Consider the following 16,060-nt stretch of genomic DNA (forward strand, 5'->3'; position numbering starts at 1 on the left):
GCCTGCTTCTCCCTCTCCCGCTCCCCCTGCTTGTGCTCTCTCTCTCTCTGACAAATAAATAAAATCTTTAAAAAAAATTCAAACCAAACTCTATATTCCTCATACTCAGCATCAGCAAGCTCTCTATGTCCAAATCTTTCCTTTGAAAGAGCTTTAATGCTCTTTGCAAGAGCAGTTTGCCTCTTCTGAAGAATCATAGAAACACAATCTACTTTTGTATCTGTGGCCTTTGGATTTTGATGCACATCGAATTTGATGCCAGGAGTTACACAAAAAAGTCAATAATGATCCGTGGATCATTGCCTTGCTATGCCATGGGGTGAATTAGTCTGCTGGTGTAATGTGCTCCAGCTTGTGTAATGGACCTATTTAGTAGCAAGACAACAGCCATCTGAAGCACCTGGGTGGGCTTCCAGGGTGCTTTCAAGTGGATTAGATTTCAGTTATCTAACGTGAGGTCATGAAGGCTTGGACAGCTGGGGCCAGTTGCACATCATGGGTAGTATATGACCCCTGCCTACTGGATGCATAAGGTAAAAGGTGCTTGGGGTCAAAGCTGACGCCTGGGCTCCAGGAGCAGATATGGGTCAGCACACGAGGTCTGAAGCACCAGTTACAAATGTTGGAAAAGTCTCCATGCAGGACAGTATAGAGTCAGATTTTCCTTTGGCATTTTCATTAGATGTGTTCCTTGCCAGGAAAGCCTGGTTTCTGTGTTTTCTGGATTGGACTTCGGTTGATTGACTCTTGTTTAGAATTTTAAGTGCTGTTGAACAGAAACTGTGCTTTCCCTATCAGAAGTCAGAGCCCTAGAGGCATTAAGTTCCTTTGTTGCCTCACAAAAGACAACATTTGGGGCACACAGGCATTGGCATAAAACCATCTTTTGAGTGTTCCTAAGAGATAACAGTGGCTCCATAATGCACCACTTCTTCCAGTCCTGCCAGGGACTTTGAATGATCCAATAAAATGTAATGATCAAAGGTTTCAAATGCAGCTGATAAGTCATATAGATTTGTGCCCAGGATGCCTTAAATTGACTTGTGGATGTTTCTCATCTATCATGAAGGACTTGGTGATTTGAATTTGGTACTTTGATGTTGCCAGTAATTGTTTGCAACTGCAGCTGAATGGCCTGAAGGCATTGCTGATTTCTCCCTTTCTCATCTTGCGAAGAGCTGGTGAAGTAGTCTTTCAGAGGCTATTCTCAACTCAGTGGGAAGTGTGGCCTAAAATTTAGGACAAAAGAAAGGTTCCACAAACACGTAGAGTAGACCAACATCATTGCCCTAATGAACCATCCCCAATGTGTTCCATGCTGAATCAAACTGCCCTCCGAAGTCCAGAGCCACTCTACTGGACACATACTAAGATTCACTTTCTGGTTTTTATAAGGGAATTACTAAATAAACCATTGGGATAGCTCCACTTATTCTTTTCGTAAACATTTTTCATATATTAATCTGCAAATGTCTTTCCAAAATGTATTTAAACCAATTTCTCAGTACTTGAAAACACTGCTTTGGATTTTCCCTTTTTGGAGGCCTCATGGCTGTTTGAATTATATTAAATTAGAACTCCCCCATTTTAAGACCTTCTAGTGTTGTTCTTCTAAACCAGCTTCCTTTGTCTCCTCAACCACGTTCTCCTCCAGTTACGTGGTTCATGCCTATTTTCTGGCTGAGCAGATCTTACCAGTATCCATGCATGGAGGTCCGTCTTTAGTCTCTCAAACCATGCGTCCATCTGCCTACTATAAATATTACAAATATCTTAGTCATTATTTTATACCAATATCAACTTGTAGATCTTCTGCATTTCAAAATTCTGTTTAAAAACTCCTCTAGAGACACCTGGGTAGCTCGGTTGGTTGAGCATCTGACTCTTGGTTTCGGCTCAGGTCATGATCCCAGGGTTTTGAGATCGAGCCCCACATAGTTGGGCTACATGCTCAGCAGGAAGTCAGCTTGAGATTTTCTCTCTCTCTCCCTCTGCCCCTCCCCCCACTCACACTCTCTTTCTATCTCTCTCTAATAAATATAAATCTTAAATAAATAAAAAATAAAAGCTCCTCCGAAGGCTCTTTTCAAGTAAACTCAACTGTTATCCTTCTAGTTATTCCACAGGTTGTCATAAATCTTCTGAGTATTGATTAACCTCATAAATATCTAGGAAGATATTTATGGTAAGATGGTAAACTATGGAAAACTAAAAGATCAACCGACCGGGCAATGGACTCCTTCATAAACCACAGTAATTGACAAGATTGTAGTCAATATTTCAGAGCCTCTCCGGTTGTTTAACACTGGTGTTGATGTCACTTTTATGCTCATTTATCATTAAGTTGCAAGGGTGATAACATATGCGGCATTAGTGTGACTAGTGTTTGTTTTAAAATAAATGTTGATGATGAAGAAAAAAGTGTTAGGTAGTGGGAAACAAACCTGACAGTAGCAATTTATTTACATATTAGGGGCATAGACCCCACTCACACATACACACACAAAATTCTCTTGTCTGGGGCACTTCAGATTCCAAAGATTTCTGAATTTAGAGGTTGATTTTTGTTCCTCTAGCACTGTGTAGTTCATTCAGCACATATCTGCTAATTACCCACTCTGCCAAGGGTCCGAAGTGAATGAGGTGAGGGGCTTGCTATTAAGGAGCTGACAGTGCGATGTTCCCCCACCTTACTCCCTCCCCATCACTTTCTCATAGTCTTGCTTAAGCACTTGCTCTATCCTTATCTTAAACACACATACTTACTTGTGTACTGGTTTAGTGTCTCCCATCTTCTTCCAGCTGTCTACAAACTCTACAAGATGAAGGCTTTTGTGTGTTCTGTGCTGATAATATCCAGGGTGCCTCAAAGATTGCCCAGTTTATTTGGGGCATTCAGTAAATGCTGAATTAGTAAATTAAGGAGATACAACAAAAATACAACTACAACTAGACACCTAAGACAAAGTGGGATGTGACATACCCTAGGAAGGTAAAGGGCAGATCTGCATTTTGTAGAGTTCTCAATGTACCACATGTGGGGAGATTGCTATTTAAGAAAAGGAACAGGGGTGCCTGGGTAGCTCATTTGGTTGAGCGTCCGACTCTTGATTTCAGCTCAGGTCATGATGTCAGGGTTGTGAGCCTGAGCCCCATGTTGGGCTCTGTGTTAGCTGTGGAGCCTGCTTGAGATTTTCTCTCTCCTTCTCCCTCTGCCCCTCTCTCCCTCTCTAAAAAAAGGGGGGGGTGCATAAATTTTAAGTTAAAAAAACATTAAAGATACTTATTTAGAATGATTGAAAACTACAACAATTTACAAATTAAAATATTGGAGATGTCAGAAAATATGAAAAAATGTTTAATGATATACTAATTGATTATATATTAAAATGCCTGAAAATAACTGTTAACACTTTTTTCCTTACAAATTTTGACTGTATGTTCTTCAATAACCTCTTCATATGTAATATTTTTTATACAAGGAATGAACGAGTGACTCAGTCTTTGCTATAGCATGGTTATTTGAAATGCTGTTTAATATTTGGGGTGTATAAACATGGGGCTTTGCACATACATGCTTGTAATCTGTGAAACTGCTATAGGTTTATACTCACTAGCATGGGAATTTTAATTCTATGCTGCATTTTCCGTGTAGGAGAGAACTTCCTATTTGTTAGGATATCAGTGAGACCTAAATTATTCAAATACTGAATTAAATGCAGTATTATACATTGGGTGAATAGAAGAGGTTTCTATAGACTAGCTTCTGGCTTTGTGCATTTCATATCTTGTTTTTCTTCCAGTACCCATACCTTTTACGTGGGTACAAAAGGAACACTGTTATTTCTGTCTGTCAGCTGGCCCTCTACGGTTGTGTCATGATGCTTGGTGAACCAACACAGTGACTAACAGGATTCTACCTATATTCCTCACCGGGATGACTACTAATAACCATACACAATGTTGTCTGTAAACCATGCAAATGTAGTCTATTGTATTCAAATGAGATACACGCCCAACTGATTTTCCCTTTAACTGGATCCCAGAAATGTCCTTGGCCACTCTAGCTACGTTCACCCACCAGGAGGAGTCTTTAGAGTTGAAAGAGAGAGAATGAACCTACTGCAATTAAATGACTATACTTATGTAGAGTTTACGAAATCATACAATCATGTGATCATGTTACGTAGGTTCCTCCTGGGATCTTGTGCAAGGCCCTGAAGTTATGCTTCATTAGCTCCACAGTAGATCTGTGTCTGCCATTCCAAAGAAGTCGAGGTTATTTATGACGTAAAGACTGGACCGGATTTCAACTGATTGTATTAGAGAACAGTAATTTAGAGGTTAGAACCAGCATGAACACTGAGTCTGCAGGGCATTTTTAGGCAATGGCAGATGGTCCTGTTTGGCATGTACCGCGTGCTGAAGAATACAATACGTGATGTAATCAGAGAGGTAGGTTGGGGGAAACTAGTGAGGTCCTTGAATACCAGAGCAAGGAATTGGAGGTTGATGTGCATAGGTCAGATTCCTTCCTTCCACCTCTATGATTTGGGAGCTTTTATTGGGCTTTATTAATTCAGGTATCTTTAGTTGTGTTTCCTAATGCTTCATTCCTTTTTTAGTATATACCTTTCAAAGATCAGGACCTTTGCTTGTGTTGAAACTCCCCTGTAGCTTGTCATTGTTTTATTTTTTTTAATATTTTAGATTTTACTCTAACTAAAATGACCACTTCTGTATTTCTTCCATTAGCATTGCTGAAACATACAGTGAGTTTTGTCCCTTTTTTACTTGCCGTTGTTTTTAATATAACCCTCGGGACCTTGTGCGTATCTAGTACATGGCATTAACTGACTCTAAGTAACATGAGTATATCAATGTTGTGAAGTAGTTTAAACAATATAAAAAATTCTGGATTTGTGTATATCAACTGGCTAAAATGTGAAAAATTCAATATAAGAAAAAACATGTATCCTCAGAAATACAGCGATAATATACTGTGAGTTGAAAACATAACCATTTTCAGAAAAAAGTATAATTTCAGTAAAGGTCAGTTTAAAAGCCCCTCACTTGTTTTTATAGCAGCGGCACTCCAATTTAAGCAGCTTTCCAGGTAGCGAAAAATCTTTTATCGTGTATGTGCCCATTTGTATCTGTTGTGTAGCTGGTAACTATTCTGTGAATTACTTGCATTTGTCCTTTTGTGTTTTGAACAGGCATGGTTTTTGCAACCCACAATGAAAGAAAAAAATGATACTGTTCATCAACTTGAATTTCTTTGCTCCTTTTATGGCAATACTGGGAGTTACTTTCCTAAAGGAGTGATATTTAAGACTAAAGTATTTGGACAACTACAGTTCTGCTAAAATTTGAGTTGGTTTCTCCCGTGTGGTTTTTCCATCATGGTGTCTGAAAGCATGTCACAGCTGCCCAATTCATCACAGGCCAGGCGCCAAAGTTGGTCAAGCACTCCTGTAGTGAAAGTGGTCTTTTCTTTGTCCTTTGCCATAAATTGTGCCACTATTGATATCATTACCAGGTTGTTTTTTGTTGTTGTTGTTGTTGTTTTTAAATGGGTCTCCAGATTTCCGTGCAATGGAGTTTGTTAGGTATCAGTTGAAAAGCCTTCTCTAACACCCATAAAATCCTTACAATAAAGAAAATCTAGTTGTCTCCTTTACAGATGATGTACTACTTTCACTCATCTTTTTTTTTTCTTGTAATTGAGGTATTGACAGGATCAATAGGAAGAAAACACTGATAAGACATTTAAGCCATCCGCAAGAGGGATCACACACTCCGGCAGAGGTGCTGCTGTGCCTTGGCTAGTGGGTCAAGCGTCTTGCCAGACATGCCCATGTGACTGTAGCTTAATGTTTGCCTTTTAGCTACTCATCCCCACCACCCTTGCCTTTTATCTATAACTCTCTATCCAAATCTTTCTTTCTGCTGCCCTCCTCAGATGAAAAGAAGGGCCCCTGCATTGAAGAGCTGTCCTTTCCCTTTTTCTCACACACCTACTCACAGAGAGAATGTGACCCTGCAATACAAAAGTGAATAAAACTGGAGTAGAAATCAAGTCCAAGGGACTTAGAAACTTAATTTCTCTGGACTTCAATTTCCTAATTGGCTTTTATAAATCATAGAACTATCTCTTTGTAGATCTGCGACGGGACTTTGGTGTAGCTTATCCAACATGCTTACTTGGCTGATGAGTAGAGAGCTGAGACGCTGAGGTAGGGCGGCTTCCTGGAAGTTACGCGACGCCAGCGCCATCTCTAGAAGGCAGATCTCCTGACCCCCAGTCTCTCTTCACCATATCTCCAGAGGACATATCCATATTTTAATGTCAAAATGATTCAATTAACGTCAGATTTATTCAATGAGTGTTGAAGTAGCGGATAATTGAAAGGCATTCTTCTACATGCTGACTGGTACAAACTCTATTAAGGAAATGTACTATGCGAAACCAACATGCAACTCACACCTACTGTTAATATTATTATCAAAATACTATTAATATTGATTACCTGGAAAAATATGTCTTTTCCTATTTGTCACTTTTTAAGTTTATAAGATTTTTAACCATTTGCAATTCATTTTTACCCTCAAAGTGAAATATTTACCAATTTAGGTGTATTTCAATGGCTTTTTCCCCTTTCATATTTATCTTGTTATCCTCAGCATCAGTAGCATTGACAAGAGAGCGTGTTTTCTTTCTTTAAACTGTCTATTTTGGTGATTTGATAATTCAGTAGCACAGAAGTAATCCCTTAGAGAAAAGGAAAATTGAAACTAAAAAGACCAGGTTTTCTCCCCTCTCTGTACATAAAGAGTTCATCTTGGAACCTGCGGTCCCTTTCTCCATTCTCCCACCCTGCCTTCCCTCTGGGTTTGCCTTTGTGGCTTTGTGGACTACTTGCCATTCTAGATACCCTTTCTTTCTGAAGATTCTGTAAGAATGTAAAATTCTGTTTTTCTCATTCTTCTGCATGTGATGCCATTGATACAGCTGTACCGAATCCTCCTTTTTTCCCTTTATTTCCCCCATCTTTACCTCTACTCACTCGTTCTGGAAGCCAATGTGATTTCTTATATGAACTTCATACTCATCTTTATGAATGCCCAACTGAATATCTAGTGTCTTATTTCTCACACATCTCAAGACATCTTGGATTAAAAGCAAATCCTTCTAACCCTCAATGGGCTAAAGCCAAGATTCGTGGGTTTGTTTGGTTTGTTTTTTCCGAAACAAACCATAGCAGTTGCTGAAATTTTCCTATTGCTCTCTCTTCCCTAAGCAAGAAGTATAAGAAAGTTTTTAGATTTCTCTTTTACGCTTTTAATTTGCTTTCCATGTGTAGTCGTTGCTAAATTCTCCCATGTCTGCCTCAAGTTAGCCGGCGTGCCACTGAGTTTCCATCCATTTCCCTCACGTTGCCCTTCATGTCTCTCTGCGCTTGCGTCCCTCAGCTTCTCACAGAATGCCCTGTTGGCACATGAACTGGGACACCCTTGAGCTCTTCAGGTATCAGTCGCCCGAGAATGGATAGCACCAGTATTGATGACAAGCTGGCCTTTTGGTTTTGCTCAGGAGAATCATTAACCATTTTTAGATAAATCTCTACTCTTACTGAACAATTTAGAACATGTACCTTTGTGATGTTTGGTATGGGATTTATGTTTTTTTTCTCTGCCCCCTGTGGCATCACGTGGATGATTCTTTTGGGCTTTTGTTTCAGTCTCTATAACTGCCTATCTTTCTAAGATGTCTTTCAAAATCTTGGGGCAGCTGGTGGCTCAGTCAGTTAAGCATCTGCGTTCAGCTCGCGTCATGATCCCAGGGTCTTGGGATGGAGCCCCGCATCGGGCTCCCTGCTCAGTGGGGAACCTGCTTCTCACTCCTCCTCAGCCGTTCCCTCCCCCCCCAACACCTTCCACTCCCCCACCCCCACTTGTGTTCTCTGGCGCTCTCTCTCTTTCTCTACAGATAAATAAAAATAAAATCTTAAAAAAAAAAGATGCCTTTCAAAATCTCTAAAACAGAATTTTATGTACAACACATCATCTATCATTTAAGCTATTCCATCCCAAACACACCCTCCAAATGTGGAAAAAATCCATCCAGGGGTGTGTGTGTGTGTGTGCGTGTATGAGAGAGAGAGTGAGAGAGAGAGATTATAACAAAGAGACAGAAACTTATATAGATAACTTGAATTCGTGTTGGTCTTTATATCTTGCATGATTTCGGGGCGCCTGGGTGGTACAGCAGTTAAGCGTCTGCCTTCGGCTCAGGGCGTGATCCCGGCGTTCTAGGATCGAGCCCCACATCAGGCTCCTCCACTATGAGCCTGCTTCTTCCTCTCCCACTCCCCCTGCTTGTGTTCCCTCTCTCGCTGGCTGTCTCTATCTCTGTTGAATAAATAAATAAAATCTTTAAAAATATATATATATATCTTTCATGATTCCTTAATGTACCCATTTGATCCTTCTAGCTAGCTGCTGCCTCTCTCAGAACTCTTTTCCCCAAAATGAACGAGGTGATCCTCCTGTGGTTCCCCTTATTTACATTTATAAAGGACATTGGATAAGTAACTGTACCCCTTTGAATTCTGGTTTTGCCACCATTAGAATGTGATTGAGCAGTGGGAGGTGTGCAGTCCTTCACAGACACCCAGGAGCTGACTCCAGTGCTGGTTGGCCCAAGGCCTGGAGGACCTGATGAGTCTAGTCATCTTCCTAGAGGGAAGTACAGTGAGTGTGTGAATAATTTTGTCCTGAGTGTAATATGAGCCCTGGGTATGCGTGAACAGGGCTCCAGAAAGAATTTAGAATTTCCTGATGTGGCAAAACCCTATCATCAAGAACAGTCACCTGCAGCTACACACTTGATCAGAAACTCTTCTGCTTGGAGGGATACTGCTGCTCTTTGGTGCTCTTTGGCTTCCGTTAAGTTTACAGTGTCAGTGTTCACTGGTATGGGTTCAACGATCCCTATACAACCCCACTGGAACACTGCTCTGCTATCTACCTGTGCCTAAATTGTTCTCTGTCCTCACATCCTCTCTTTTAAAATAAATCCTAAGTAAGCACGTGACTACTCATCTTAATACCGGCAACCCCTTGTACAGATCCTGATGCGTAATAAGGCCTCAGACATTTAACCATGTGGAAAAACGTAATGCAATTGTATAAGATTTTATGCTTTAAGGCACATAGCATTTCTTATTTTATTTGGGCTTTGGTACCAGTAGCTTTTAAACTCTAATTCCAAGGAATACTGCTGTTCTCTTGAGCTGAACTGAGGGCTTTTGCCTCTAAAATCTAATAGTAAGAATCTTTTCTTAATTAACTGAAAAATACCAATGTATAATGGGTTATTTTTTCCATTTTCAACTCCCTTCCCACACCATCATTTTTTTTTTCTTAAAAGCTTTGATTGCCATAGTAAGTCTATACCTGGTTCAGCAAAGAATTATGTTTTACTATTTTAATTGGCATATTATTTCTTTTTCTAAATTTTATTTACTTATTTGAGAGAGACAGTGAGAGAGAGAGAGAGAGAGCACAAGCAGGGTGGGAGGGGCAGAGAGAGAGGGAGAAGCAGACTACTTGCTCAGCAGGGAGCCCAATGTGGGACTCAATCTCGGGACTCGATCCCAGGACCCCGGGATCATGACCTGAGCCGAAGGTAGACGCTTAACCAGCTGAGCCACTCAGGAGCCCTAATTTACATATTATTTCATGAAAACTGACTTTTAGGTGTTCAGCTTTTTGAGCAGATGACACTGTTCACAACAATAGCAAGTGCTATTAACTCCATTTTATTGGGGGGCTGTGGGATTTCCTGCATGAAAATTGCAGACTGGACAGTTCCATGTCCTATGCAGGCCTTCTTTTATTTTAGCCTTCTGTCAATTCTATGGTGTATTTTTATCACGAGGTTTTAAAAGATGAGATTGTGTCACCAAGCAGCCCAGTGTCACAGAGCCAGGAAAGGCGAATCTCACTCTTTCTGACTCCAAAATGGACGGTCCTCTCCTCTGTATGGACACGTGATAGTTCTTAGAGTCTAATCTTACGGTTAGGTTATAAGCTCCTTTAGTGCAGAGGTTATTACTTTTTTCCTCCCACAGAAAATTCTATAAAACTGGATGTGGTTGTTTCCCCTTCATTTCAGTTAGCGGTGCTTGCAAGGTGGGCTTTCTACTGACATATGTCCAAGGATTTCCCCCAGATCATCTCCAGTACTTGGAACTACTTGTCTCCTGTTCTATAGTAGGATGCATCTGTCTGTCTTTAAGTTGTAACTCAGTCTGTTCCTGGCCAGCACCTTCAAACGAGGCTTGGCAATTTAAAAAAAAAACAAATATCAAATGAATTTGAAATTGCCAAAGGAAGGGTTGTTTAAAACTCTCTGAGATAGCAGTTCATATTTAAATATGCTCATTATTAATTCCAGCGTGAAATGATTTATACTTGTTATTAACACATTAAGACAGCCCAAGGAAAAATAGAAGGTGACTCAACAGGAGACATTCAAGTGTGGAATCCAGAAAAAGTAGAGAAGAAAAAAAAGTTATTCCCAGTGAGTTGGGAGTATGCTTAAGGTCTAGCCACCTTCGTTTGTTTTTTTGTTAACATTCCAAATAGTGGGTACACTGGTACAAAACTGAACTATCTTGTTCTGGGGGAGAACTGTAATATTATGGCCTATTGAGTAAATGCACAAACTCAAATTCATATTGTCATGGAATTATGTCTTAAATAATTTAGCATTTTGTTGTTAAGACAGCAGACATTGATCATAAGTGAAGAGTCATAATCATGTCCTTAGAGTTGCAAGAAAATTACCTAGGTTGGCTTTAAGAAAAACATATATTTATTATCCAGGAAAAATAACAAGTCTCTGTTTCTCTCTCTCTCAGACACACACACACACATTACGTGTACTCTGTTTGCATTCATACATATGTGTGTCTGACTCATCTGAAAAAACAGTGCAGTTGTCAGTCACTGACATTTCCATTTCTGTGCCTCTAAATCAACTTATTTTTGGACCTTAGTGTCCCATGCTGGTTTTACTTGCTTTTGATTTATTTGTTTTTAATTCAGTTTTTAGATTGCTGGCATGCAGTGTCTGGGTTAAATGTTTAGAAACTAACTGGAGTTTCATCGAGTTTTCCCCATTCTCTTCTTAATTTTTAGGCTAATAGGTTGCTTCTGAGGATATCACATTTAGACTGATTTGTTCACTTTATGTTAATAGTAATTCAGATCACCTGAATCAGGGGAAATATTGGTACAGGACTGGGACCCTATTGTCTTGAGATTTTGATGATATTTTCTCTTCCATTTATTTTCTTTTAATGTCTCATTCAAGAGAGTTGCCAGCCATACAACCATTACTGTGTCACTTGCTTAAGAAATTTTTAGATGGAAATGAAGGAATTAGGGAATAATGTGGTGAAATGTTTATTAATCAAAAAGAAATAATGGACAGTAAACTTGGACTTTATAATACCTTTTGGTTAGGTTTTATCCTCGGTAGCATGTTAATTTCCTATTATAAAAGAAGTTATTTTTTTAAAAAGCAACAAGGATAGAAAGAGTCTGAACAAAGATGGAAGGTATTAGCATCTATATTTTGAACACAGAATAAAAATGTTGGAGCACATATAAAAATCAGATCTGTAAATAACTTCAAAATGGATTTGCTTTTTATAACTCTACCGTATAAAATGAAATATGAAAAAAATGTTCTTTTAAGGAGCAATAGCTTGAGAAAGTTGGGGAGGATTTTGCAGAATATTGATAGATGGAGAATTGCATTTCTATTGCTTTCCATTTTTTCCCCAAAGCATGCAAATAAAAAGTTAATTTTTACATGAGAGCAATTTTTAGACTACAAAAGGACTTTTTTTGAGAGTTTCCTCTACAGTGGCCAATTTTGTATGAAACAAATTATTTTAGGCCTAATTGCAGGCAGACTAGTTAGGCTGCTAGCTCTGTTAAGGTTGAATTTCACTTGAACTTTCTAATAGTATGATCTTTTCTCAGAATTTAATAACTGGCTCAAATATTTAATAGTGGAAGCTTTCATTAAATTAAAAAGAAATCAAGATGTATTTTTAGAAAAACTAACTTATTTTCCTTATCAGTTTTATCGACTTTAGGAGAAAGGAAGAGAATGGAACCCATCTCTTTCTGTACTTAAATAGACATTAATGCTATAACCCCATCAAATAATTTATTTCAGTGTATATCATCATTCAAAAGATTTGGGAAGCACCAAATGGCTGCAGTAACTATACTTCTAGCTCTAGTGAATAGCAAATTGCACTGTGTGAACCTCTTCACTTGTCTGCTGGATAATCATTCTTTGTAATACTCAGATACATTCTCTAGATCAGTTTCATTTGCACACTGTCAACTTCTGCATTACCTAATGGTTTTTGGTTGAGTACAATGACTTGTTTTGAAATGCAAGTGGGGAAAGATGAGAGTTGAAAGATTTTGTTTCCATGTGTCAGTCTGTAAATAGATGACAAAAGATCATTAAATGGATTAATTTACAAGCATCCTTAGAAATAGAATGTTTTTACATAAAAGCATGTTGTAAACCTTTTTAATTAAATTGCATTGTACCATGCACTCTCTTCTCCCCAGGGTTCTTTTGACCTCTCACCTCTTATTTTGTCCTACAGGCACTCCACTGCTGGTGAGGAGAAGCAGTGACCCAGCACCAGGCCCACCTGCTGATGCCCAGCCAAGTGCTTCACACCCCAGTGGCCAGAGTCTGAAACCTGTTATTCTAGTAGGTATCCTGCAGTTTGCCTTTCTAATGAAAGATCCAAGTGCCTTACTGATAGACTAACTGGGACTCTGCAGTCGTAAGTAAGTTGATCATTAGCGTTTGATAGGACATACAGTATTAGTAACAGCTACTATGAGCTATCACTAGAACTTATGTTCTAGTAATTTACATGCACTGATTATGTGCCACGGACTCTTTGAAGTGCTTTCCACTAAGTCACTTAAACTTCGTCATCAAGTGGTCACAAATTTTTGCCTCCATTTTACTGATAATGCCGTTGAGGCAGAGGGAGGTTTAGTAATTTGTCTAAGGTCACAACTAGTAAGTAACACAGTCAAGAATTTAACCTGGGTGGTTCGGCTCCAAAGTTTCTGTGCTCTTAACCAGTGCACTACACTGTTGAATTTCCTCCATCCTCCTGCTTTGTAATGCCCAAGGGTATCATTTTATATATTTTCAGTGTGTTAATGCAGTGCTTTGTGAAGTCCCACCATGGTGAATGGTCACAGAGTTTTGAGATACCAGTATCATGTATATGTGGTACCACTACTGGGTTTCTAGAACTCAACATCCAAATTAAAGAAAAATAAAATTATATACTGGAAGTGCTTATAACAAGACACACTTACAACTGATGGGTTAAATTGAGAATGAATCCTGAAGAAATGATGTCCTCCTTTCATATGGTACTGTCGGATCTTTCTGATAAATCCTGAGTCACTTGGAAAGGTTGTGACTGTGGTCCATCCTTGGAAATTGCCTGAGAGTTAGATTTTGGTTAATGGATATATATTTTTGCAATAGGTGATCTTCAATAATGTAGCCATATCAAAAAATTTCCTAAAAGCAAGGCTATTCCCCCATTTTAAGTCTCACTGTCTATAGTGCTTTAAGAGAAAAAAAAAAAAAAGCAGTATTTTAGCTGAATGAGCTAACTGGATTCTCACCAGTTTGGTATAAAAAGATCTTATCAAGAACCAGTGCCAACGTGTATCTGTTAGGAGTCACTATACCAAACCATCGGTTATTTACAAATAAGTTTGTGGCGATATTTTGGCATATTTCTTTCTGTAAACAAGGAAGCAAGTGTCCTCAAAGTATTTTAGGTGCAATGTTTCCCCACCATCCTTTTAAGGAAACATATTTAATGGAACATTATTTTAATAAAAATCGGGTGTATGTATTCTACTTTAATGGGGAGTTTAAACAGAACCAGTATTTAAAACACTGATTGAGACTATGTTAAGTCCAAGTATATTGGATTGGAGGAAGAGAAGCTACAAATGAGAAAAGTTACAGTTTACTGCTTATCATTACAATGTCGGTATACCCCAAGTCAGAGTGTATCTGATCGTCTTACCATCATTTCCCTACAGAGAATCACCAGTATTTAGTTCAATGTTTTTATCACTTAGGATCTGGGTTTAGACCAATCGAAAATACTCAATATTGCTTTCCCTACAGGAAATGAGGACTAGTATGTTTCTGAAAGATTACATATTCTTACCAAACTAGGATACTATTGAGTTCTAAGTTGAAATATTTGGTGAGGGAGTATATTATTACTCGCAAAGGTGCAAATCCTAATTCAAGAAGAAAGGCTGGCACCCCAAATTCTTTTACCTAATCATATGCCAGTTACCAAACAGTGGCTGAGTCTGTATGTATCTACAGTAAAAAGGAAAACACATTTCTTCCTTTCCTCAGTGTTCCCTGTGGCTGATGAAATTGCAGACCTGAGGCCCAAAGAATAGAGTCTGGTCCTTGGCTTGCCACGGAATACTGGCACATCCTAGCCTTCTCTTTCTTCAGTTGTAAAATAATGTCCAAGCAAACTTCAAACCTTAACAGTCCAAGGTGCAGACATTGTGCCTTATTTATCTTTCTATTTCTAGTGCCAAGTACGTGGAGGGTGCTCACTGTGTGTGTGTTGGACTTAGGAATGTAGGCACGTATTAGTCTGGGGAAAGTTCTAAAATTTCTCAGCAGTTTACCCACCTTCTCTAATTTGGCCATTCTCTTCCTCAGAAGATCTACCAGGTAAAGATTTATCTGCTCCAAAGTCTGGTTCACCTCAGGCAAGAGACAGTTTAACTGCCATACTAGGAAAAGCAGGCAAAGTTAGTAAAGGAAAACATTTAGTTGAGTCTATTTTTACCCAGAAGAAAAATACCTCTGTGTGTGTGTGTGTGTGTGTGTGTGTGTGTGTATTATGATTCTGTTCATTTATTCCTGTGTATCCTAACTCATGGACTATTTAGACCTGCATTGTCCAATATTATAGCCACTGGCCACTTGTGGTTACTGAGCACTAGAAATGTAATTCGAGTATAACATACATAATGGATTTTAAAGATTGAGATATAAAAAGAAGTAATATGAAAGACCTCATTAATAATTTTTATACTGACTACACATTGAAATAATACTCTGGTGAGTTAGGTGGGGTAAAATATGTTACCAAAATTATTTTCACCTGTTTCTTTTTAAAGCATGGCTACTAGAAAATTTAAAATTAGAGCTATGGTTCACATTTTATTTCCATTGGACAGAACAGCTCTAGACAGAAGTAAAATTGGATACAGCTCTAATGAAATGGTTTGAGACCCTTGGGAGAAGTTCTTTGAGGTGCACATCATCTCTGGGCTAACAGTATGATTAGGTTTGCCTGGGGCAGTCCTAGTTCGTGCCTGTTGTTCTGGCATAATTATTAACAGTGTCCCCACTAACTCTCAGAGGTGTCCATGTATGGATGATAAATTATGTGGCACCCTACATATAGCCCCATAGTCACTTCTGTTGTTTGCTCAGTGATAAGAGGAATGGCCTTTCAAGGAAACCATGCGAACACAAGCACAACTCTCACATCGGAGCCTGCTGCAGAGAGGGGTTTTTGTGGCCAGTGCCTGAGCCCAGGGAGCACAGAATTGGAGACCGCGGAGTCTCTCCCATCTCTCAGGTTCCCTTGTTCCACTTGGTGCTTCTTCTGCAACTTCAGCTGCACCATGTTTGATGCCTGTGAATTAATATGCGATGATGAATATGGGGAGTGTGCGGTAATACAGCCATGGTGCAACTAACATGAACAATAATTGCTTAAAAAGCTCTGTTCAGTTGCACTGCCTTTCAATATCCAAAGGAAGAAAAACAATCAAAATTTCCATCTCTTAAACAGAGTGTTCACATGTAAGTAATTCACAGATGGCAGAGCCCCAAGTGGGTTATGTTCAGTCATTCCCA

The 16,060-nt window shown here is 39.1% G+C and overlaps 1 protein-coding gene across 1 annotated transcript in view; it reads left to right on the forward strand.

Moving 5' to 3' along the window:
- Window positions 1–16,060, forward strand: part of PARD3B (par-3 family cell polarity regulator beta) — a 1,011,045-nt gene that overhangs the window by 448,085 nt on the left and 546,900 nt on the right. Inside the window, exon 4 of the mRNA XM_034655034.1 lies at window positions 12,711–12,820. Within this exon, the coding sequence (XP_034510925.1) occupies window positions 12,711–12,820 (110 nt within the window). The remainder of the gene's footprint in view (window positions 1–12,710; window positions 12,821–16,060) is intronic.

The sequence above is a fragment of the Ailuropoda melanoleuca genome, chromosome 2, assembly GCF_002007445.2.
Source record: "Ailuropoda melanoleuca isolate Jingjing chromosome 2, ASM200744v2, whole genome shotgun sequence".
Taxonomy (NCBI): domain Eukaryota; kingdom Metazoa; phylum Chordata; class Mammalia; order Carnivora; family Ursidae; genus Ailuropoda; species Ailuropoda melanoleuca.